We start from the raw sequence: 25,552 nt of genomic DNA, 5'->3' as shown, positions 1-25,552 counted from the left end.
GCAAATTTACACTTGGGAATGTAAAACCTTGCAAGAATTAAAATGAGATTAATAAAAAATGATTAACAATTTATCAGCTGGAGATGTTAGTCGACCATAGACTGTATCAATGACACCTGAATATCTGTGTGAAAGATAATCCGAACAGACAAACATTCCTTGTATGTCTTGTTCATGTGAAGAATTGACAATAAAGCTGACTTTGAGAGTAGCATCCACCTGCAGCCCCGGAGCACAAGCCCCTCACTTGACACAAGCCCCTGGCTTGACGGAAGTGACGTATGATACCAGAAAGTATGCGAGAATTTGAGGATACTCACTGTCACTGTTTGGAAAATGGCCGAGATAATGAAGACGTTTAAAAACAACGTAAGCTTTGCTAGGTTGATAATGCTGCTAACTAGCTATCTTTGAATGTGGTGCTCCACCTCATCACATCCAGCAATACTAAATCAAGGTTGTCATGTTTTTTTCTCCACGAGTTTACAAAGAAAGTGGAGGGAGTTAAATATTAGTAACATCAGCTCAGACTTGTGTAACTCGGTTGCAGGAGAACCTTCTCCAAAAATGTAGAAAGTTTACTTTGACTAGCAGGAGAAACAGGGCTTTTATGTTTCAGCAAGGTTTTGTTAAACCACCTCATTTCCAATTCAACAAAACATTAAAAGCAGCTTTTGTTGCAAAGCCACTGCCTTAATAAAGGACACGCAAACGGCATCATGGTTAGATCGATCCTGCCACAAAGAGTCCTGGAATTCTGTCCAGAATGGTTTCAATGGGCCATAAAGACTTTTTTGATGTTTAATTATTACCATTTAAATAGGTGAAATAAAAGAAATCTATTTTTAAACTGGTTAATTATTGCCTCATTACAATCGAAGTAAAATAGTGACAAAATAACTTTTATTTATTGTTGCCTAGATGATTATTGATTATTAAATTCTAAAATTGGATCACAAAATGAATATAAAAAAAGGCTATTAAATTATACTTAATCCATATTTATGTGTCTGCTGATCAAACTCCACACCATCTCAAAATTAGTCTGCTTTAACATTTACAGTTTCCATTTTGTGATTTCTTTAAAATGAACTGACCTTTCACATTACATATAGTCATTTATTATTAATATAAAAATATTGATAAGTTTAGCTTTAATTTGAAGCAGCCGGCATTCAGATAGGCCATCTGTTACGTGTGTTTAGTCAATCAGAGCTTTCTACTGTTCTGTGGGTTGGACATCTTTCAAAGTTTAGTTGGCACACTACTTACACATCTTTAAATTAATGAGTAGAAACCATGATTGAAACCATACATTTATCGTAAATATATACACTAAAAAAGTCCCAAATTCTCTGGTGGCACACTCTGTAATGGTTTGTTTAGTCACAGACAGTATTGAATTCAGCAGTGGCATTTATAATGTTAATTTGAGCAATTCTAGGATAAATATACAGCAGGTGTCAATTCATGATGCACTGAAAGGCTCTGACTATTTTAAGAGGAGTACTTTTTAAAGGTTGTGTTGGTTCTTGTCAGAATAAATCACAACTATGATTTCTATCTAAATATTTGTTTCTGCCCAGAATTAATGAGACTGTAGCAATTAAATGTCCCCATAATTTCTACAGTCGCCACATTTTAGTCCAGTGTTTATGCTTCAGTACGTACTGGATTTAGGTCGTTTAAATACAATTTTATAAATGCATAAAGTGTTGGATGCAGCATGTTTTGCATGAGTCTGTATTCAGTGTAAACATGTGGTTGGGGTCCTTGTTCTAAACAAGCAGAGATGCGGTGTTCAGGTTGGATGTTCATCACCAGCCAGGGGTACACCCTGGACAGGACGCCAGTGTATCGCAGGGCACATAGAGACGAACAGTATTAAGGACTGTAAATTAACTGTAAGATACACTAACTGATGAATATACAGTAACTGTGTGCGTGTGTGTGTGTGTCTGTCTGTGTGTGTGTGTGTGTGTGAAGGACTGAGACCTGACTGAGGGGAATTGTATGTGCTTTTTCAATAAAGTGCCCAAAAAACAACTTCTTTTTTAAAAAAGGTTGATAAAAGTAAGTAAAAAAAACTATTGCGTCACTTCCGTTGAGCCAGGGGCTTGTGTCACGCCAGGGGCTTGTATCACGTCAGGGGCTTGTGTCACGCCCGGGGCTTGTGCTCCGGGGCTGCAGCTGGGTAGCATTGGACTTTGACAGCTCGTGGAAGTGTCTGCGTAATGACGTCAGCGCCAACCTTCCTCCTGCTTCTCCGTGTGACCCTGGCTCAGTCCTGAAGTTCTGCAGCGGGTTGACTCGTCATGGCGTTCTTCACTCACCACTTGTGCAGAGGTTTCTCTTCTTCAGCTGTGAGGAACGTTGTTATCAAGCATGTAACCATCATCGGAAGTGGGCAGATGGGTGCAGGGATTGCACAGGTAAGCGAAAAACATCCGTCTGGGTTCTGTTAGCCACGCAGCTAACATGTAGCCTCATAGCTGTAGTGAAGCAGCGGCTCTTTTAAGTTAAATGGGACGGTTAACCACACGTACATTTACCAACAGCAACCCGTTTTTCGTGAACTTTTAAGACTATCCCCATTTAAAACCCGAAAAATGATTATACAATAAAGCTCCCCAGTTGTTAAAGTTGATTCAAGAAGCTTTATTTATCCCGAGGGAAATTATTGTGCAACAGTTTCAATACAAAGGTGGGAAAGGATCAGAGTGACAATAAGCTAACATAATCAAATCAAAAAAGTACAAACTAAAATATGTAGTTGTCTTTAAAGTTTACACATTCACGTGACAGTGAATGGTTTTCTAACTCACCCACTGTTCCCACAAAAGTTGTGTTGTGAACAGGAGTTTGCCATTCACCAATCACAGTTGTTCTATTAAATCATTCCTAACCGCCAGAGGCGATTACTTCTGTCTCGCGCATGCGTAGATCGAGTTTTAATATCAACAAAGTCACATGTGACCTCTGACGACCCCCTACTCCAATACTATCCAGCTGCAGCCCCGGGGCACAGTCTCCTCCTTTGACACAAGCCACTGATTAGACACAAGCCCCTGGCTCGACGGAGGTGACGCAATAGTCTGCTTGTTTTAGCTTTATTGAAATCATTTTTTTTTTTTTACTTTATTGACAAAGTACATACATTTCCCCTTAGTCAGGTCTAAGTCCCCCCCCCCCCCCCACACACACACACACACACACACACACAGTTACTGTATATTCATCAGTTAGTGTATCTTACAGTTAATTTACAGTCCTTAATATTGTGACATTACAAAAATATAATCTAAAATCAAATATTACAGTGTGGATGTTTTAGTGGCGACAAACACCTGCAAACTTTTAATGGAAACAAAAATAACACGCAGCTTTATTAAAAAAATTTAAAAGCCCTTTATAACAGGGTGACGTGAAATTTCAAAATAAAAGTAGTTGGCTATAGACGCTAGCAGGAGCGTGTGCTTGGTGCTGGCTACTTATTGATAACTGCCATATTAGTGAATGGGCGTGTCCTCGCTCCCTTGTCAGTAAAGTATGTAAAAAAATAAGAATAAAATAAATATTAATAAAAAAAAAAATTTTGCGTTCTGTCTTCAAAAAGAAGAAGAATATAAGAGAGTGCTCTCGCCTGGCGTGACTGTACCGGCGCCTTTGCCGCAATGGATGCCTGTAGTTCCTGTATGGCTCCTTCAGCCCAAAGATGGCCAGGAATTGAAGTCCCCGGGCCAGCTGTCAGGCATTTCTCCCGCCAGCAGCTAGACTGCTGGGCAGCGCAAACTTTGGATCCCTGGATGATTTCCACACTTGCCCAGGGTTACAGACTCCAGTTCCGATGCCGGGTCCATGTCTTTTGCCAGGTCAAGAGGACCGTCATCCACGACCCGGCAAAGACACCTAGCCCTATTTCGGGAGTTGTGTGCTTTCCTGGCCCGGGGCGTTCTATTCAACTTACTTCCTGGTCACAAGGAAATGCGACAGGCTTCGGCCAGCCCTCGATCTAAGGGAACTCAACAAGTTTCAAAAAGTCCTGCCGTTTCACATGTTGCGCACATCAGATGTCCTTCATGCTGTTGCCAAAGGAGACCGGTTCACCTCAGTCAACGTGAAGGCTGCGTTTTTTACATGTTCCTAGTGTGACTCATCACAGGAAGTTTCTGCATTTTTGCTTTTCAAGGCAGTCATTTTCAGTTCAGGATGATCCTGTTTCAGACTCTCCCCCACGGGTATTCATCAGGTTCATCGCAGCAGCTATTTCCCCTCTGAAGTTGCAGGGCTTGAAGAGCCTGCCATACCTCCATGACTGGTTAATTTGTGCACCAACTCGGCTTTAGGCTGCCGAGGACGGATAAACAGCTTCCACTTGGACGCCAAGCGGCACAGACACAGCAAGCTCAGGGTGCCACAGCAGTGCCCTATTGCCATGGATGGACGAGTCATACTTGACTAGAGGTCAAGCAGACCCCGGGCCTCCGGGCCGCGATGGGGGTTACCTGGTTGATCCTGCCAGTAGCATATGCTTGTCTCAAAGATTAAGCCATGCAAGTCTAAGTACACACGACCGGTACAGTGAAACTGTGAATGGCTCATTAAATAAGTTATGGTTCCTGTTCCATTTCGTTTGCTAACTCGTCACGACGGACGCCTGCCTGGACTGTGTCAACGGTCTGCTCAGGACTGCACAGAACATGTCAATGTGCTAGAGCTACGGGCTTTGCACCTAGCACTCAAGCACTTTCTGCCATGTCTGAGGGGCAAGCATGTGCTTCTCTGGTCAAACAACACTGAGGTGGTTTTTCATATAAACCATCAAGGGGGCACCAGGTCCGCACTGTTACTGCAGGTGACCCAGGCTCTTCTAACATGGGCCGCCCCTGGCCTGACCAGCCTATGAGCGGCGTATTTACCGGGAGATCGGAATTCGTTCATGGACTTCCTCTCCCGTCGCAGGTCCCCACCAGGAGAGTGGCATAGAACCGTAGTTACATTCGTAACTTTCGTTTCCTTGAGGTGTGACCGTGGCAATTAACATAATAATGTGTCGCTGTCGCCCGCCGTATTTGGTCTGCAGTAAACTGCTGCTGGATAATTTGAGCTGTGTCCCGAACATATAAAGACTTTTATGATCCATGGTCCCAAGCAGTGATGGAAGAAGTATTCAGATCCTTTACTTCAGTAAAAGTACTGACACCAAACAGTGAAAATCCTCCATCAAAAGTAAAAAGCCTCCATCCAAAGCCTAACTCATGTAAAAGTATGTAATATTGTCAGCTAAATGTACTTAAAGTATCAAAAAGTAAAAGTACTCATTGTGCAGTACAATGCTCCTATCAGTGTTTTACAATTATATAAGGTGTTCTGGGACTAAAATGACTGCTGCTATGCTAATGCTGTTAATGGTAATGTTGCCTTTTATTGCTGTGCTGTTAAGGTTGTGTTCAGTTAAATATATTTTTATAAACTGCTGGATAGTTTAATCTACAACAATGCATCATATTTTGTAAGACCATCCTAAGTTTGTAGTGTTGCTGGTCTGTGGGGGTGCATTTTGCATTTTTAAAGAACATTTGATCCTTCAGTTTATAAGAAACAGTCAAATTCAAAATAACCAAATGTGGAGATACATGTGTTTCACTGGAAGAAGGGTAAGACATATGTAATCTGGAAATTAACTAAAGCTGTAGTGGAGTAAAGGTATAAAGTTACCTAAAATGGAAAAAAAAAACTCAAGTAGAGTACAAGTATGTCGAATGTGTATTTAAGTATTGTACTTATTTGTTAGTTTTCCAGGATCCTGTTTCACCACCTCTTAGCCTGTTTGTCCTCCACTTCCTTGTGTACACTGCATAGTTGGACAACAGTCAACATAAATGACAGACTTACTCAACACAACTATTTGTTCATCTTTTAAATGTGTGACTTTTCCAGTCTTAACACAAACACACACCATCTTACATGCCTGCATACAGTTATTATATTGTATATGTGGGACACATCAGTTTCCGGTTGCATTTTCTGTTTAGATCCCGACTTTTACTTTTTTTTTTCCTCCTCCCTAAACATCACTGATATTGACGGCTGTGTTTCTAATCATCTTGAACTAATTTCCTTCTGAAAGGTTGCTGCATCAACTGGCCACTCGGTGGCGCTGGTGGACACAAATGAGGACGTCCTTAAAAAGGCTGTCAAAGGGATTGAAGGGAACCTGAAAAGAGTGGTCAAGAAGAAGTTTGCAGATAAGCCAGAGGTGAGACACAATAGTTGCCCAGACAAAGTCAAAACAAAAGCGAGAGAGTCAAATGTGTGTCATTAATTGGAGATTTTTCCACTTTACTTTGTTTCAGGCAGGTGAAGAGTTCATCCAGAAAGCCCTGCAGAATGTGTCAACCTCGACTGATGCTGGATCTGTAGTCCAGGGCTCGGATCTTGTGTTGGAGGCCATTGTGGAAAATCTAAAAATAAAACAGGATCTCTTTAGTGAGCTTGACAAGCTGGCACCAGCGTGAGCACTGTCTTTTTTTCTATGACATTTATTAGCTCTTAGTGTTCTGGGTTTCATGGTGGTGCCGTGTGTGTTGTTATCTAAAGCATATTTCTATTGCTGCTATGTGTTTAAGACCGAGTTTGAGACGGAAGTTGGCACATGACATTTGATGCCCTGTTCTGAATGGCACATGTCTGCTTTTATTTTTAACTGCTGTCCATATTATGTTTCATAAATCTGCTTTGTGCACACGTTTCTCAGACACACCATCTTTGCAAGTAACACATCTTCCCTGCCCGTCACCGACATCGCCAGCTCCACCAACAGGCTGGATAGATTCGGCGGCCTTCACTTTTTCAACCCAGTCCCTGTGATGAGGCTTGTGGAGGTACGGCACCTGAACAAAATCTGTTTATTTTCCTAGAGAATGGGGTTCTGCAAAGGGTTATTAGAAGAGTGCGTGTGCATGCCAAAGACAATGGCAAATAGATTAATGAGAAATAAAAAGTAGTTTCCTTAAGTAAGTTGAGACTGATCAAAAGCAAATACAGAAAGGTTAGGTGGTCAGAGATTATTTACCTGAGCAGCACTGTGCTCAACACATTCTTGTTGTTTAGCTTGTTGTGGTAAGCTTTTGTCAAGTGATGGGCAAATGTGAGAAACTGCATGGCTGCAAATGATAGCAAATCGCAGCAAATGAAAACAGTGCACATGAATAAGGTCAATAAAATATTCTAACCTCTGATTTAGGGTATTGTTTCGGTTTTTCTCTTACAGCTGTATGAGGGAGGGAAACACTTAGAACTGCAGCATGCCCCATATGTACAACACATAGGTTGTAGTAATGTGAGGTTGACGTGCAAATCTGTGCTCGGATTGAAGACATCTGTATAATGCTAGAAATAAATTCATTAGAATCAAAGTTGCTTACGTATTAATCGTTCACAGGTCATCGCAACCTCAGCAACAAGCCAAGACACTTTCGATTCCCTTGTGAACTTCGGCAAAAAGCTTGGAAAAACAACAGTATCCTGCAAGGTGAGACGTGCTGTCTGATGTCATTATAGGTGTAGTCTCTCAAAAACTATTTTTAACAGTTCACTCAGCAGCATCCAACCTCTCTTTTATTCAGGATACACCAGGATTCATTGTAAACCGCCTACTTGTTCCTTACATCTTTGAGTGCGTTCGGATGTATGAAAGAGGTATGTATACCAGCATGAGCACAGGACAAAAAGAAACACAATACAGAAGGCTATACGTAAAATGAAGTCCATTTCTCAGCATTTTTTGAAGTTGTAGATGCAAATAATACAAACGCACCAACTGCATGCCGTGGGGTACCAGTGCATAGAAAGCCTATATGGCAATGCATCGCATTTTTCTCTACTGGAAGAGCACCGTAGTTTGTTCTTCTGAGAATTGTGGATCATAAAATCACACAAATGCATCCTGTCAGGCTTCAAGTAATGCGTTTGTGTCTGAGCCTCTGAGGCCTGGCCAATCAGCATCTCTTATATGGGAACTGGAGAATATTTCTTCACTGAAGGCTTTTCTCTGTTTCTCTGTTTTTTCGCTTTTCTTGAAGAAGAATTCAAACACTAAGGGGAAATGCAATTTTCACTTTATTTTTTTTTTTTCATTGTACACACACACACACACACACACACACACACACACACACACACAGGCCCGAAATACACACACACAGGACCTATATACATGCAACTAATGGAGAGATGTGAGGGGGCTGCCAGTGACCGGAGCCTCGAGCAGTTGGGGGTTGCCCAACAGCACCTTGGCACTGCCCAGGAGATGAACTGGCATCTCTCCAGCCACCAGTCCACGCTCCATACAGGGACTTGAACCAGCGATCTTCCGGGTCTCAGCCAAGTCACCTATGGACTGAGCTACTGGCGCTGTTGCTGTTTCTCATTAGAGTTTTATAGACAGAGGGTTCATCCAATCACCTGCCAAGTATATTTTGAAATGTTGTTTCCAACAGTGTCAGGTCCACCATAGAGGGCACACGTCTTGCATACATTTATACATCCTTGTTAAACTTCATAATTAACAAAAGAAATATACTGTTTAACTGTTTTACTCCACAAAAGTTCACTCAAATAGAGTATTTTTCTCCTGACGTTGGCTCTTTTGTCTGCAGTTACTCCATTTTCACTAATCAACTCACAAACTGTCAAAACAAACTTATTCTTACACCTGTGTTCTTATATTATGGGCTTTACCGATTTAAGACAAGCTTAAATGCCTTTGAGCTAATTAGGTCTAATGCAAAATCCCTTCATATTGTTTTGCAGTTTCTTATGATTTGATGAGCTTTTGTATGCTTGCAGTTAGTTTTTCTGTTTTCTCCCTCAGGTCACGCATCTAAAGAGGACATTGATATTGGTATGAAACTTGGTTGTGGTTATCCAATGGGACCCTTTGAGCTCGCTGACTATGTAGGACTAGACACTATGAAGTTCATCATGGATGGTGAGTAAAATTATGTGGAAAATAATGGTTGTGATATATCCAGCTGTTGAAGGTAACTAAGTGCATTTGCTTAACTATCTTGATAATTGTTTGTCTTTTTTCATTAAAACATTTTATAGTTTTCAGCTTTACAATTTTGTTACTGTTCCCTATATATATATTTTTATAAGCGGTATGAACTGAAAACCAAGCATTTTTAAAGTGTCACTTTGGGCTCTGGGTAATTGTGAAGGCATTTCTTACTTTTTTCTGAATTTTTACAAACCCAACTACAACTGTAAATTCTGCTTGTACATAAATGCATGAGTAATAGGTAATGATATAATATATGATGGTGCAACAGTCACAGGGACCATTCTTCTGCATTGACTACACTTAATGCTTTAAGTACATTTTCCTGATTTTACTTTCTTTCTCTCTAACATTTTCACTTCAGGGCTTTTATCTGAAAGAGGTTTTTTACAGTGTTGTATTGATACTTTTACTCTGGATGTGACTTTGAATTTAAAAGTGTGTCCGCCTGTGATGAGTTGAAACTGCTACAAAGTAGAAACAAAGCTAATTTAAATATGTCAGAAATAAATGTAAAACCATTTTCCTTTTTGTTACTGCTAGGTTGGTCTGCAGTGTATCCTGACACCCCACTATTTGCTCAGAGTGAATTGCTGAACAAGTTGGTTGCAGAGGGCAAACACGGCAAAAAGACAGGGGAGGGATTCTACAAGTACAAGTAATTGAGTTTTGCTCGTTTTGTGACGACGTACGGCGGAGGAACTTCAGATAAAAAGCCATCCAACAAGGGCTGATAATAGACAGGGATAGAAAACGTGCCTTCTGTGATAAAGGCCGACCTTTGTCTGTCAGTCCATTTCCTTACGGACGTCCACTGAATCACGCACACGCATACACATTTGTGTGTATGAAGCAGAAATGATCACCAGATCATGTGTGACTCTTTTAACCATCTTCATTCTTGTCGTTTTTATTACATTTTTTAAAAAGTCAGCATGTTTTAGTTTTTGTTAGCTATATGTGAAGGATCTGGCTGTATTAATTTTTTTGCGAACAAATTTCGTATCTATTATAAATTGATTGTGGTTCAGAACTGGTCAGCACTTACATTTGGTACTTGCGCTGTATTATAGACCTCATTTGTCTAAAAAATTGTGTGGTCGGTTGTGTGTGGCGTGGTGGGAAAGTTCATCTGCTGGTTGAATATTAGTCTCACATTCATCTCCTATGGCTGGATATTTTTGACCAGAAACACTACTATATATGAAGTTTGAATAAAACCATTCAAAATCAATGGAAGTTGTCTTCATTTCTTTTATATGTTCAAATACCTAGTGTGCAGGAATTCATGAAGCCTTGTTAGTCGGATGAAATAAACTGCATTTATGACGGAATTGACCAATTTTGAACACAATAGGGTTAACAGATAATGCAAATACTTTGTGTCTGTTCTCATCAGAAAGTGTGCATGGTGTGCACATATAGACCTGGGGGTCATTTATTTATGCATAATATATAAAGTATAAATGCCTCTCATATCTTCTAGCATCAGTTAAATTAATATTTGCAATAGAACATCACTGTTGAGATGGAAGATGCAACTTTTATTGAAGTTCTTTGAATGTGACTTGAGGCATTCAGTTACCAAAACAACTAATAGATGTGTTTAATATATTTCCTTAGAACATTTGCAAAGCCAAATTATTTTGGTTTTTTGCGATCTTGTTTCTTTACATACACCAGCGAGCAGTCTTATGTGTCTATTACCGCTACCTGTTGGTTTATCCTAAATTAATTTGAGGCTTAAGCTGTACTAGTTCGACAAATCAGGTGAAAATCTTCCAAAGTTAATGTTTTTACTACAACTTTGCCTCTTTGTTGTTGTCCTTCCACGGCAGCTTAGCAAGTAAACACCATCCAGAGGGGACTTTTCATTTAAACTTTCAAATACATTTTTGCACAAGACAAACACTTCTGATTCTGTTCCCATCATTTAATACCTTTGAAAGAGATCTTTCAATGGCCAATATGAACAGTTAGAGCAACCAAGACCTCAATGTTTTCATATCACACATGTGGAAAGTGCATACTGGGTCGTGATTGACCTCTAATCAGGTTGTGATGTCTTAAAATCATCTCAAACATACAGATCAGATAAACAGATGAATGTGAAAATGGCCTTCTAGTGTCAATCTCTACATCATTCTGCACAGTGAAGCTTAAACATTCAAGTGAAGTAAGAAGCACTTTTGAGTGTAGGGTCACTGTATGACACAAATGTGTTCCATATCAAACTTTTATTCACTCAATATTGTACTTGTACTATAGTTCATGTCCATGTTGAATGGATTTTGGGTGAGATTTAGCCAAATCAAGACTAAGGATAGAGGCTGTCGTTTAGATTGTGTGTGAGATTTTTGTGTGATTTGGGGCTTTATAAATAAAGATGCATTTGGAAATGCTTAGCCTCTTCAGAGTTTCCTGTTAACCCAGCAGGAACACAAGGTGGTGCTGTTTTATTTGAAATGAAGACATTCAAGAGGCAAAATTCAGATTGGTCTATAAATAGACTTTTCCTTTGATCTTTTAGCTCTTTAATGGCACATGTTGTTTACTTAAAATTGTTACCGTAAGAGTTTTTACAGAATTTAAAGTCTGAGGACAATTTTTACATGTAGAGACAGACGAAAAGATGGATTTAACCCTTTAAATCGACCCAATTGATAATGTTTTTATACTCAGTTGAGGTTTCTTTTTTCATTATCACAATAATACAGTATAAATGCAGCCACAAGTGTTTTTGGAGTTTTGACTGCATGTCATTTTTTAAGATTAAAGTTTTCACAACTAAAAACATCCAATTTGTTTTACCTGCTTTACACCATCAGTACATACAGAGCAATGCATACTTGCATTATAATCTCCAAGGATGACACACAGACTGCTACATCTGGCACTTTCAGCTCTGGTCTTTCCACCACACCAGTGATCAAATGAGCCAATGGTGCCTTTTTATTTTTCTTACAAAAAAAACAAACATGTTGAAACAGTTCAAATATGACCACTTGGGAAGCAAAATGCTATTCCAAGATGACAGTGACCCAAAATATGATAATAAAAAAGGAATTCATCAAGTAATACTAAAATAGAGCATTAAAATCAAAATGTTACAGAGATGCTTGCATGGAATAAACAACATGGCTAAAGACCACACTATTAGCTACCAGAGAGAAAAGACAAAGGTCCATTGCAATAAAAGAAAGACTGCCAAGTGCTGGGGTAAATATATATATCTGCTTCATTTGTCATGTTTTAGAACAATAAAATATAGGCCTCTGAGCTATCACTCTCGCCTTTGTCCTAATGTTGCCTGCAAAAATACCAAGAAAAATGACATATCCTGACAGTTTTAAAAAGTACACATACTGAGCATTATTTTACATCTGAGCAAGACTCGAGGTCACTATTTGTTACAAATAGTTATCAAAAGAAGCCTTAAGTTTCAATTTTCTGCAAGACGCTTCAACAAGAAAAATGGCTTTCCTGTGTCCAAAGCTTATTTTCAGATATACCACTATATATATATATATATATATATATATATATATATAAAAAACAATATTTAAAAAAATCCAAAATAAATCACTAAAATATACACCGAGAAATTGAAACAAGGGTTCAAGATACAAAAAAGCATTCAAAGTAAAATTCAGTCTAAAATGAAAGCAAATCAAAAGTGTTGATCCTTTTTTGCACCAACTGGTCAGCAACGAACTAAAATGGCGTCTTGAGGACGTGTCTTAGACAAGATGAGATTCCTCCGGCTTCCTTAGTGCAGTCTAAAACGAGGTGTTTGGTCGGTCGGGCGAAAACCCCAAATGGTCTCAAAAATCCAGGGAGGGAGGGAGGGGGAGAGAGAGCGAATGGAGGGGTGGTGGTGGTGGTGCTGAGGGAGTGACTATCGGCCTAATGAACTATACAAAGGAACCGAGGTGACACATAACTTAGAGTAACTCAGAAACAGGTGTTTGGAGTGTTTTGGGCGGTGCAGTGGAGACATTTGTGCGCACATTAAAATTGCTGCTGTTTTTCAGTGCAGTGCCTTGGGATTTAAGTAAAGCTGATTGTAAAAGAAAACTGACAAAACAGACTTTTTTTCCCCAGTGAGAGAACGTGGTTGCGTGAGGGTGCTCCTACTATAATCATGATTGTCTTGTTCAGTTCAATGTCTCTACAGCAGGCGCCTTCAGGACGGCAGTAGAGTCAAACAGTGAAGTGTTTTTGGTGGTGGCATGTGACGGTGTCGAGGGAAGGGGGAGGAGGTGGGGTTTTGGAGATGTTGGATGGAGGGGGGAGTGGGGGGGGGGGGCATCCTCTGAGAACTGGAGGCTTCAGTTTGGAGATTTAAGGGTCTTCATGGAATCTAACAGGCCTCCATCTCTAGCAGAGGGCCCGTAGCTGCTGCCTTCGCTTTGCATGTGGAGAAATTGTTCCGTTTTCCTCCTGGAGACAAAAAAAACAAAACAAATTAAAGAACAAGGGACAAAAGAAAAGACTGATCAATCAACCAAACTGGGAATTTATTGCATCTGTATCCCCAAAAAAGGGAAAGAATCCAGTAAACACACAACACTGGTCACATTCACATCACATTAACCAAAACCAGACATATCAAGATGACTCAGAAGGACTCCAATGTGTCTCACCATGCAGTCATGCCTCCTCGGTTCAGGGAGCGACAAATTACCTGTCATTGCCATCTACATCATCAATCATAATTGCTTTTTTCGGAGTCTTACAGCTGATTGAATGAAAGCCTTTGCAGCAGTGTTGAGCCAAAGTGCTGAACTACAGAGGGGTTATAGGTCAGTAACAGGATGTGGGCTGGTCTAGCTTTGATCTAGTCTGACATGGGGGTTGCCGTGACCCAGCTGGCAGAGCTCCGCTCTTCTTTTCCCTCCCATGACTGACTCATTCCTCCTCTCACTCTCTCAAGGCAAGCACCCAATTGTGTAGCTTCTGGTTGACATTTAGGCCAACGCTGCAGGTGGGCGATGGGAAAACAAGATGAGGAAACACTCTCCACAAAGGAGGATCACGGCTTTGACCTAGTTGGTTAAAACTGGCAGAGTTCAGGGAAGACTATGATGGTAAATATCTTAACTGATGCAGTTCAGGTGCAGATAAACACTGGGTTGTAAACATGTTACCCGACTGCTCAATCCACTTCACACGACTCTCACAAAATTGGTCCCCTTTCCCTGACAGCAAAATTGTTTGTCAAGCTGCAGAAGTGTTCTTTTCCTTCTCGTGATCTGAGCTTGAGCTAACATAACAGAGTTAGCTTCAGTTATTGACAAGCCAAGGAGAGTTATTTTAGACCCGAGCAGCATCAAATAGAATCTGTGATCAAAGTGGAGAGGCAGAGACAGAGGTGGATGGATGCCTCCTGCGACTAAAAAGATGGATGTTTTGTGAAGACGAAAAAAGGAAAAGAAACAGTATTAGTTTGCTTTTCCCTTGTGGCAAAGCCAAGAGTGTGTTTTTGTAGGAGAGGAGTCAGCTGAGCCCTGCTGCCACACACACACACACACACACACACACACACACACACACACACACACACACACACACACACACACACACACACACACACACACACACACACACACACACACACACACACACACACACACACACACACACACACACACACACACACACACACACACACACACACACACACACACACACACACACACACACACACACACACACACACACACACACACACACACACACACACACACACACACACACACACACACACACACACACACACACACACACACACACACACACACCGAGAGACAGAGCGAGAGACAGAGCGAGAGACAGAGCGAGAGACAGACACACACCTTTACCACATGTGGATAAAAGGGAACAGGACAGAGGCCATCTTTCCCGAGGAGAGCTGACCCTGAGCTGCACAGAGTAGAGACTGAAAGGAGTACAGCACTGGGAGAGAAAGAGAGAGAGCCCCTGTCGCTTTTATTTACCTCCGCCGCCCTCACTCTTTTCATCCCAGGATCTCAAAGCGGGCCCGCACGCCCGACACTGCACCCTGTTTCCTGGGGAGCTTTTTTCCTTCCCCCACCACAGACATGAAAAGCTCTGGCCTTCCTGCCTGGGGAAGAGGCCTGAGGGGCTGGGGGCGAGAAGTGTGTGTGTGTGTGTGTGTGTGTGTGTGTGTGCACAAGTTTCAAAAAAAGGTTGGTGGTAACTGCAGGGGTGTGTACTGGCATGGTGGTTGGTTGTAGGGGGCACCAGGCCAGCTCTTCACAAGGTCCAGCTGACACAAACACTGGGATTCAGGAGCAACTTGACCCCTCCTCTCCCTCTCACCTCCCTCTCATCTCCTCCTCCTCCACCCTCTATATTAGTGCTCAGGAATGCCGGGTGGACTTTTTTGCAGGAAATGAAACGCTCCTCTGTTCAGAGGGCTAGTGAAGGTTTAGTCCCCCCCACTCCTTTCCCTCTACGGAGGGAGGGAGGGGGGGGGGGGGGGGTCCCGACAAGCTCTCTCCCAGCTTTTGAAGTGTGGGAGGTTAAGATAACTGGCACAACCTTGCGTCTCAATCGCCGCTTTCACCTCCTAGGCCAAATCAAAGCGGCCACAGCTGGGGCCCGCCTGCCTTATAGCTCCCTAACCTCCAAACCCACCGACCCACCCACCTCCTCAGCTCCCCTTCTCCCTACACACAGCTCTGGAGTTTCTTTTGGTGCCATTAAAAAGGAAAACACCGCCGACAAATTACTCTAAAAATAAGCTAAGTGGAGAGAGGTGTCTCCAGCACAGGCTGAGGCGCAGACTTTACCATGGCAGAGAGAAGAGGGGAGATTTGGAGGAGAAACAAGAAGGAAAGACTGAAGATGGAGACTGATGCAAGTAAATAAAGATGTGACATGAGTCATCTTAAAAAATGGATTTGGTTTACGACAACTTGGGTCTTTTAAAAAAAAAAAAATCAGATATGATAACATCCATACAAATTAAATTGATAAGATTTTGGATCATGTGTTGGTGACATCACTAGAAAGAAGTCAGACAGGGCAAGAAACAAGTGCAGTCACATTTAGATGGGTTCAGTCAATAGACTGTAAAAAACATGGACGTAGTCCCTGTGACATCACCCATAGGTTTCTGAAGAGCCCTAGTAAAGTTCAAAGTAGCTAATACAATTTAAATGGGTCAGTTATATAAAAATTCAACCCCCGAACGGGTAAATGGGCTGGCTAAAGAGACCAAAAGTGTTTTTGTACAAAGCTGAAACATGTTTAGGGCAGCACGATGTGGTGGTTAGCACTGTCGCCTCACAGCAAAAGGGTTCCTGGTTTGAATCCAGGTCTGGGGCCCTTTTATGTGGAGTTTGCATGTTCTTCCCGTGTCTGTGTGGGTTTTCTCCGGGTTGGGTTCTCCGGCTTCCTCCCACAGTTGTGGGAGCATGTGTTAGGTTAATTGGTGACTCTAAATTGCCCGTAGGTGTGAATGTGAGTGTGAATGGTTGTCTGTCTCTGTTTGTCTCTATGTGCCCTGCGATAGACAGACGTCCTGTCCAGCGTGTACCCCGCCTGACACCCAATGTCAGCTGGGATCGGCTCCAGTCCCCCCGCGACCTGATAGGGACAAGCGGTTGAAGATGAATGAATGAAACATGTTTACCTCTGCTGTGAAGTTGGGCATTTTAACATGCCAACATTTCTGAAAGTGTCTTTTAAAGCTTTGTAATTTTAACTTGAGATCCAGCAGTGTCAGTGTCAGTTCTTTTTTAAATCCTCCAATCCTTCACTGAGGTCTGTTCAGTCAGGCTCAGACTAACTTGTGAGCTCTAGTAGGCATGAGTGTCCACACATTCCGATTAGTCCGGTTTTAAAAGGAGCCTCCTCTCTATACATTTGTAGCATCATCGCTTACACAAGGGAAAAATTAAACGAGCAGGCCAATAAAAAATAAAAAAGCACCTGGAAGACAAAGCAATGTTTGAAACAAAACGCTCTCCACCGTCAGCACTTTTTTTTTAGCTTTGAGACATTCCACATAAAAGAAATCGCCTCTTTATTAAATTTAAAAAAAAAAAAAAAAAGCTTTGAAATTTCTAACCTCCAATCAAAAAGGCAGGCTCAGGGGATGTATCTTTTCCACGGGGGCTATCAGAAGCTAACAAGTCAGGAGGGGCTGAAACTAAGAGGGTGAAGAGAGAGAAAAGCGAAGACTGTGCCTGTTAAATATCGGAGAGAAGGGAAGGGTGGGGTCTGGTTGTGGTCAAAAGGGGAAAAGGGAGGGGGAGTCACCAAAACCCCAAACCTCAGGCATGTGTGGGTGAGACTATGGGAGTACAGGAGGGTGTGGGAGGAGGGGGATGTAGTGGTAGGCGTTGCCCACATCTAAGGCGGCATCGCTGGGGGCCCGGGCAGCTGAAGTCTGGCCGCGTGCCCCCGCACAGCTCAGTCTGAGTCGCTGCAGGCCGGGGGATATCGGGAGGGAGGGGCTGCTGCACATTCAAAGAGCCGCACAATGACTGCTCCCTCTGCTGTAGTCTGGCTTCAAAGGCCTCCACCACCGCTCGTATTCACCATCAGGACAGAGGAGAGGAGCAGGAAAAGGAAAAGACAAGGAAAGGAGGGGAATAAAGAGGCAGAAAATGAGAGAAAGAGGAAAAGATCTGGAGGTTTTGACTCACTTAACAATGGCCAGACTGACTCGAGTAAAATGTAAAAATAAACACAGCTTCCTTCAGCTCCACTGTCCTCTTCCTGGCTGTGCCCCCGTGTTACCTGGGCCTGCCATTCATTCAGAGATAAGCATCTCACGAGGGGAGCGTTTGTATGAGGTCATGTATCTCCCCCTCTTCTCGAAAAAAAAAGGGCTGCAGTGCCTCAAGGAGCCACAGGGGTTGGGTGAGGTGAAGAGGGGGAGGTGTAGGGAGACAGACGGAGAGAGAAAGAGAGGAAGTGGAGAAGACATCACAAAAAGCCAAGAGAGACTGGACCCTCATACTGTTACTGCAGCTGGCCAAACCACAACACAATAGGCCCGTGACTCAATCAAAACAAATTTTAAGCCTCAGTCTAAACAATGGGAGCACTATAGCTGCATTTTCTCACATGTAAACAAAGACTTTTAGGTAATACATCCCCCCTTTAAGTGTCACATAAGGTTGATGGGCCAGGAGAAAACAACCATGTCAGTGTAAAAGACTTGTACTTTTAAGCTAAAACCACACATGCATACTTAAATTAAATGCAGTTTGACATACTGCCACCCTCTGGAAGTCCGTATGCTAAGTGCTGAGAGGGTCATTTTTCTTCACAGACGGGGCTTTGTGGAGGTCAGGAGGAGTGAGAGAACGGGAGGACTGTTGGGGTGAATATTTCCTATTCTATTTCCTACCCACAGAAACATTAGCTGGGGCGTTGCTCTGATTTAAGCCCAAATCTCTCTCCTCCACCTCCCACTCATAAGTATTTGTGTGTGTGTGTGTGTGTGTGTGTGTGTGTGTGTGTGTGTGTGTGTGTGTGTGTGTGTGTGTGTGTGTGTGTGTGTGTGTGTGTGTGTGTGTGTGTGTAAAAGTACAGTTTTAAAAACATCCTCTCATCTCCTGTGTGCAGCTCAAAGCGAGACCCAGAGTCAGTTTTGCAATCCGGATTTCTTCCCCAATTATCCCAGGTCACTAATAAGGCGGGGTGTAGAGGCACTGGGCTGTGCCGCAGTGGCCCAGAGGCTCGGTGCCAAATTGAAACGACTCGGGAAATAGAGGCAGACGCTGAATCTTGCCTAATTGCAGCCGGAGCGTGTGGCTGGCTGCTCAGATGTGTATGTATGAGAAATGTGCAGAGAGTGATGAGGGTCTGAGAGAGAGAAGATGAGAGGCAACAAATAAAAAAAAAAGAGAGAAAAGGAAAAGAAATGGGGGATAGAGACTGAAGGATGAGTGGCAGTTGAGAGAGATTGGGTAAATTCAGAACTCGAGAGAATGAGGGATTTTCTTCTGGCCCCTTTTCTTGCCCTCCCTTTCCCCCTAACAAACTCACGCCCTCATCTCTCTTCTTCTTCCCTCCTCGCGCTCATCAAAGTCTTTTGACAGCTGACTTCTGGCTGCACACATCAGAGGGTGCAGAGCAGGGGCACGACTAGAGAGAGAGAGAGAGAGAGAGAGAGAGAGAGAGAGAGAGAGAGAGAGAGAGAGAGAGAGAGAGAGAGAGAGAGAGAGAGAGAGAGAGAGAGAGAGAGAGAGAGAGAGAGAGAGAGAGAGAGAGAGAGAGAGAGAGAGAGAGAGAGAGAGAGAGAGAGAGAGAGAGAGCCACCAAAGCTCCCCCTTGAACAACATTTTCTTTCATGTTTCTGGACCAGGACACAGGCTTAGAATTGACCCTTGATGCACTTACCAGACTATAATTATTGTAAAGCTTTTTTTTTTTTTCAAAGATATCCTGGATCATTACAAATACAACCTCCTGCACAGGCGTATGGACAATTAAAGATTTTGCTCATCAACAAAAGACTCTTTATAAGAGTCTGAGCAAGATGACTCACATTCAGTTTTATGGCAGTTTGGAGTGTTAGCAACTCCGAGGCCCTCGCTCGCCAGATTAAAAAGGCCACCTTTGTTAAGAGTGTCTCCCCCCTGTGAAAAAAATGTGCAGTGGCTGAAACGGGAGAAGCCTGGAGGGCACGTATGTGTCTCGGCCAGATAACTATCTCAAAAGGCCCTGAATCAGTGGGCTTAGTCACACAAAAGGCTAACAGCACGAGAGGAAGCAAGAAAGAGAAACTAAATAAAATAAAGGGAGCACGAACAGTGAGGAGAGGAGGAGTAAAACTGCACATTTCCAGTTAGTGTATAAAAAAGGGGGCTGGGGCATGGAGTGACGAGGGGAAGAGACAGAAACCCTAATTTTCACTTTGTGAGAGAGAGAAATGACTTCTCAGAGTGCTGTTCCACTGTGGTGAGAGCCAGCTGTTTGGTGGGCCCAGGGTTTGATATGCTAAAGATAACAAAGAGAACCGACGTAGAGCCATAAAACACTGCCCAACTGCTCGACTCCTGGTTTGCCTCACAGGCAGAAAAGCTCACAAGCCATAAAATATATTAATATGAAAACGTATCAAGTCCATTTTTTCTTCATACAAATTGATCTAGACTGGAGCACATTGCTTTGAGAAGATGAATATTCTTCATTATGACTCGCGCTATAAATAAAATGTAACAAATGTTCACTGCCTTTAAACCATCATACAAAAAGGTGTTCAAAGTTGTGTCTTCGAAAATGAACTCATTAACAAATATCCTTTCAGATTTTTTATATGGAGAAGAGACAGATGGGGTAGAGGCGAGGGCAGATGAAAAGAAATAGACAAACGAGTTCATTTAAAGATGTTTTTTGGCGTCTACACCAAGCTAACCTCAATCCAGCTCTTTGGGATCTGCATAAATTGAGGGCTTGGGGAGTTGTGGCAGTATCCTTGGTATTATGCATATTAGTTTAAGGCTGTCACTGAGAATCAGCAAGGGTGTCCATCCCGCTGCGGCTAGGCGCGGCTAATTATTGGATCAGAGATAAAGTGCTTCTTTAGCGCTCTCTCTCTCTGTGCTTTGAAAACCGGCTGTGGCGAAAAAAGAAAGCAGCCCAATTTTGGGTTCAGAGAGAGCCACCGGGTCAGGAATCGATCAAGTGGAAAACCTTTGTCTGGTTGGGGCGATTTCGACGTAAGACCAGATTTGTCACATCTGCCCTGCTTTTTCTGCTGCCGAAAGGGAGCGGAACAACAGGATGCTACCAGACTCACTCAGGAGAGAGGGGAGGGGGGAGTGGAGAGTGGAAAGCAAAAAAGAGAGAGTAAGGAAGACTGAAAATAGAGTTGCCTTTGCCACATATTAAGAACGCTAATCCTTCATTGGACAAAGAAAGGGATAGGTGACTGCTCAGTAAGGGTTTGACATGTCATCTGAATCAATATATCTCAGCATATCATTCACATGTAAAAAAAACTAAAAAAAACGACTACGGAGTTCCTTTGTTATGAAGGCATTATATACACTGTGAAACCCCAGATACCGTGAAATCTTGTTAAGGTATAGCATCTCATTAAGTTCCTGCCAAACAAGCTGCTGTGATCCTGCTCCGCTTCACAAAGATGCAGAGAGAGACAACACATGTAGTCCATATGGGGGCTGAGCTGACGTCTTCTACCAGCAGTTAAAAAAAAAAAAAGAAAACAACTATTCTAAGCTAGTAAAACTGTTTCAGATGTATTATTTTGTCTATGTTTAGAAAAGCTGTCTGATTTATTGAGCAATATTCTTCAAAAACCCTTTTTGGTTGAACATTTTCCTAATGAATAATGGAAGAAAAATAAGCCTACTGACACAACATCTGACCTTTAATCCAACCAGTGGTCAACACAAAAACATTTGATTGACCAACTCAACACCCACACAAACACATAAACACAAATGCATGCATGTTTACGTGCACACAAACACAGAGAACATCCAATGGCTATTGTTCTGAAGCCATTGAGCAAACTCCACACACAAAAACACAATCCCTCTTCAGGCCTTAACACCACTGACACAATGACTATGGTGAGGTTAGGGTGGACCTTTTCAGGATTAGTCTGTGAGTAAGTACTATCCAATCAGTGTTTAGCATTTTCAAAAGACTTGACACATATTGAAGTGATCAGACACGGAGTGGATAGAGGGTTTGTCTTACCATATTCTCAGATGTACGCCGTTTTCATTCTCTGGCCTGTACCTGCAGAAAATTGCATCCTTTTAAAAAAAATTGAGGTATTCGGATGGCACAGATCTTTGCCGTCCATTTGGCCTACACAGTGTAAAGACCCCCAAAATATACTGACATTTTACTTAAGATGTAATTTTCAATGGGATTACAGTTGCAGTGCTGAGAGGAGGCTCATAAGCGCAGCTAAACAAGGTCAGCAGAAAGACACACTGTAGTGCAGCAGGCAAACAAATGGTGCAAAGCCCAGAGTCGGTAAGTAGTCGTATAGAATGGACAGACTAATCCCAAAGTAGGTGTAATTTGTGAAAACGGGGATGAGAGAGAGAGGCAAGGGACAAATGGATGGTGGGATGTATACAAAGAAAGTCTATACTGAGTCTGCTGCCTGCACAGAATCAAGCCAGTCTACTGAAGCTAGAATGAGGCTGACATAAGTTTATCCCTACATTTGTCAGTTTTATCGGCATTTGCCCCAATCTACTGGGAGATTAGTTGTTATTTTGTTTTTTTTACAGTTGTACAGAGAGTGCATTAGAAAAATGCAGCAGTAAACTGTAAAATATGATGTGTAGTCTACGGAAAGATGGTGTAACTCACAACTTCAAAATGCAACAGACAAAAAAAATGTAAAAAAAGAAGCAGAGAAGGGATGTTGCTTACCTGGGGTTGATTCCTGCATCTTCTCCCTCTTCCGCTTCTTCTTCTTTCCCTAAAAAATATACAGAGGAACACATAAAGTGTGGCTCCAGCACTCACGCTCACTAGACCACTCTTGATATCCTGCTGCTGACTGCCATGTTCACTCATCCCCTGCTGGGCATCCAACCAGCATCCCCTGGACTCCGGACTCCACCTCAAACTGCCAAGCTAAGAGGGACGGATCAACCAAGAGCTGATGTGAAGTGTGCTCTTCCTGCTTTCAGCTGGTTTTAAATGTAGATTTGTAGGCCTTTTTGTGCGTTGTGACCATTCGAACTGAAAGGAGCCAGCCTGTCCTGCTTTTGTGACCAGTCTGTGTCATATTTCCACTGCCTTTGAAGTCCCTCTAATGACAAATATTAACATGAAGTGCAATTAAAAATGCTCACTGTAATTAGGCTAGTCTAGCTCAATGACTGTTAAGAGCACCACTCTTTTTGCAGCGAGGTGGTGGGAGTGTGTAAGGATTTATAGCTTAAGCTAAATCCCCAGGGGGGAGACTATAGGTATAGATAGCACCGTAGAGTCGTTCTAGTCAAATATGAGCAGCACTTTGGTTTCCTGCTGCAAAGTCTGCTAATCCACTTATTCATGAGCTAATCTGCCTTCTACTGCTGCGGCAGACAGGGAAGAAGACAGACTAAGTGAGAGTGGGTGAGAGAAAGGATGAGAGAGGGGGTACACAGCAAAACTATGAATGCTACACGCTCTGCATGCCAGTGCGTTACCTATTTTGGGTGTTTCCAGGCATGATGTGCTGCCTGTGTACAGATGAGGATTTTGTTTGTGGGAGGGGTCGTAGAATAGCGCTCAGTGATACATAATGTACTTGAAATAAATGTTTAGTTAAAACAAATTGTTTTTCTTTATGTCTTTGGTGTGCCAAGTAGAAAGACATCCCCGTACTTTTTCTTCTCCTACCCGTCAAATGCATTTGTACTAACAAAGCTGGAAATTTAATGGGCACCGGGCTAACTGTCACTGGCTGATGTTGCGTATCTTTAACTGTGCTTCACTTGGAGCAGAGCTGTGAAACGGTCTCCCTCTCAGCGAGGCAGTTTGGAAGTGGAGCAGTGGAGGCAGAAAGGAGGGGGGGTGCCGTCGGTGTCCGAGGGGAGGCAGATAAACACCACAAAGCACTTTGGTGGTGGAGTGAATGTGAGTGCCGGAGCCACACTTTTAATAAAAGGCTGGTGCTCTCTCTCTCACAAATTCATACACGCCACATACTCAGAGACACATTTGACAAACACATATGCACACTGTGATACACACCGAAAACAGACTGCATCTTAAATCCAGCTGAACCTCCCACATTAACAAACAAAATGGGCAGCTAGAGGAGTAAAGGTTGCTGCTGCTGAATGCTGCATGTACGCTCCAGCCTCCTCAACTGAGTCTAACAGGTGCTTTTTACATCCAAAAGCCCCACGCTGATATGGAACATCAAAGACTAGCATAACCATTACCAGGCAGTTTTCACTCACTATGGCTGTTGTCCGCGACACTACAATCCGTCTTAATGTGGATGGTAATGTAATCACAGTGTTATGAATTACACATTAGCCTGAAACAAAGGGTCCACAAATGGACCCCATTAGCATGTAGCTGACTAGTGTGAATTATTGTGTGTATCATTATTGCGCGCCATTTAAAGAACAAGTCAGGCAACGCTGACATAAACAAACAACATAAACCAGCATTCACACACGCACACGCACCTTTGCCAATCTGTTCTGTTGATACTTACATAATTGTCTCGAGCGGACCAGCCTGGGTAGAGCTGCATGTGGAGCTGCCGTTCCTTGCGGGCTAACTCATAATACTTAGCTTGCTCTTCCCGAGATAAAGCATGCCACTGTTTCAGTACAAAGGAGATTAGAGGAAAAATAGCATACAGTCAATTACTGGCATGCACTTGCATGTTCCCTGCATAGAGAAGTGTGCTGGTGTTTTGGTTAAAAAAAACAACTCCTTTTCAACTTCCAAACGGTTGGTGTAGAAAAAAGGGTATAAAAGAGAAAGAGAGGGGGGTGGGGGCACATGATGAAGAGATTAACATGCACAAGAGTCAGAGGGAGCGAGAGAAGCGGAAAAAAAAAACTTTGATTTCATATCAAAACACTGGTTCCAATTTAGCAGCGCTTTTTATTCAAACTATGTCAGCGAGCAATTACCCTATGCAGGCCACAAACTAGGCTTTGCTGTGGCTGGCTGCCTCAACCGCTAGGCCTATTCGTTAAGGCTTTTAACATGGCTCTGTGGTTCCACTCTTTTCCCAATCCTCAAAAGGAACAAATTTTGTCATTTCCAACCGTGCCATTATCCAGGCATATTTTATTAAGGCCAATTTGATTAAATGTCAGTTAGATAGGCAGTCTGTATCTGTGCTACTGAGAGGGAAGTAATTGGTTGGGGCAATCATTATGACAATAATCACATCTAGTTCATAAAAAGACTGTATGTTAACAGAGAGAGGAATCTTTGTGCTTTTTAAACTAACTGAGGATGGGTTGTCTGTCCGTGCAGTAACGGCTTGAACTGTGATCTCTTAGTGTTTTAACTCAAATAAACGTAAAGAAAAAGAGAAACTACAGTAACAAAGGACGAGCTCGGTGCATCAGGGTACATATTTGACCTACCCTTCGTCCCAGGATCTGATTGATGGCAGCACTCTCTTTCAGTGTGCACTCGGCGACCACATTTGCACGCATTTCTTTCATGTAGAGCATGAAGGCGTTTAGCGGCTTCTTGATGTGCGGTCTTTTGGGCTCCTGCTCCTTTCTTTGTTCGTGCTGGGGTTTCCTGTAAAGACAGAAAACACAACAACAACAGGGATGGAGGTAAAGATGAGGAGAACACAAAGTAGTTAGAAAATGAGAGAATGTAAGAGCAAAGCAATGGGGGGGGGGGGGCAGCGTGGGGCCACAATGGCGACAAAAGTGGCGAGGGTCTGGTTGCTCTCAGTCAATGGTGAGGCAGCGTGAGAGGAGTTGCCACGCCATGGGCCCCTGCCTCTTTAATCATGTGCAGTTATAC

General features: G+C 42.6%; 2 protein-coding genes across 6 annotated transcripts in view; one reads left to right on the top strand and one right to left on the bottom strand.

Annotated features, from left to right (window-relative positions):
- The first annotated feature begins 2,259 nt into the window (after positions 1–2,259).
- Positions 2,260–10,257, top strand: hadh (hydroxyacyl-CoA dehydrogenase). The gene is made up of 8 exons (XM_083925149.1): positions 2,260–2,432; positions 6,131–6,259; positions 6,357–6,514; positions 6,758–6,884; positions 7,445–7,534; positions 7,629–7,701; positions 8,876–8,992; positions 9,608–10,257. Exons 1-8 carry the CDS (start codon positions 2,316–2,318, stop codon positions 9,724–9,726), a joined length of 930 nt encoding a protein of 309 aa, XP_083781275.1. The 5' UTR covers positions 2,260–2,315; the 3' UTR covers positions 9,727–10,257.
- Positions 10,258–11,953: 1,696 nt separating this feature from the next.
- lef1 (lymphoid enhancer-binding factor 1) overlaps positions 11,954–25,552 on the bottom strand; it is a 68,226-nt gene continuing 54,627 nt past the window's right edge. For 2 of the 5 annotated variants that reach the window (XM_083934333.1, XM_083934329.1), the window contains 2 exons: positions 25,156–25,318; positions 22,544–24,371 (listed from right to left, as the gene is read on the bottom strand). In XM_083934333.1, the coding sequence (XP_083790459.1) occupies positions 24,177–24,371; positions 25,156–25,318 (358 nt within the window). In that variant the 3' untranslated portion in view covers positions 22,544–24,176. Of the gene's footprint in view, positions 13,508–21,781; positions 21,824–22,474; positions 22,524–22,543; positions 24,372–25,155; positions 25,319–25,552 lie in introns of those variants that run through there. The other 3 variants (XM_083934330.1, XM_083934331.1, XM_083934332.1) reach the window with 3 other exon arrangements.

Source organism: Echiichthys vipera (genome assembly GCF_963691815.1).
Source record: "Echiichthys vipera genome assembly, chromosome: 2".
NCBI lineage: Eukaryota > Metazoa > Chordata > Actinopteri > Perciformes > Trachinidae > Echiichthys > Echiichthys vipera.
The sequence above is the reverse complement of the archived record's forward strand: the minus strand, read 5'-3'. Positions and strand labels throughout refer to the sequence as shown.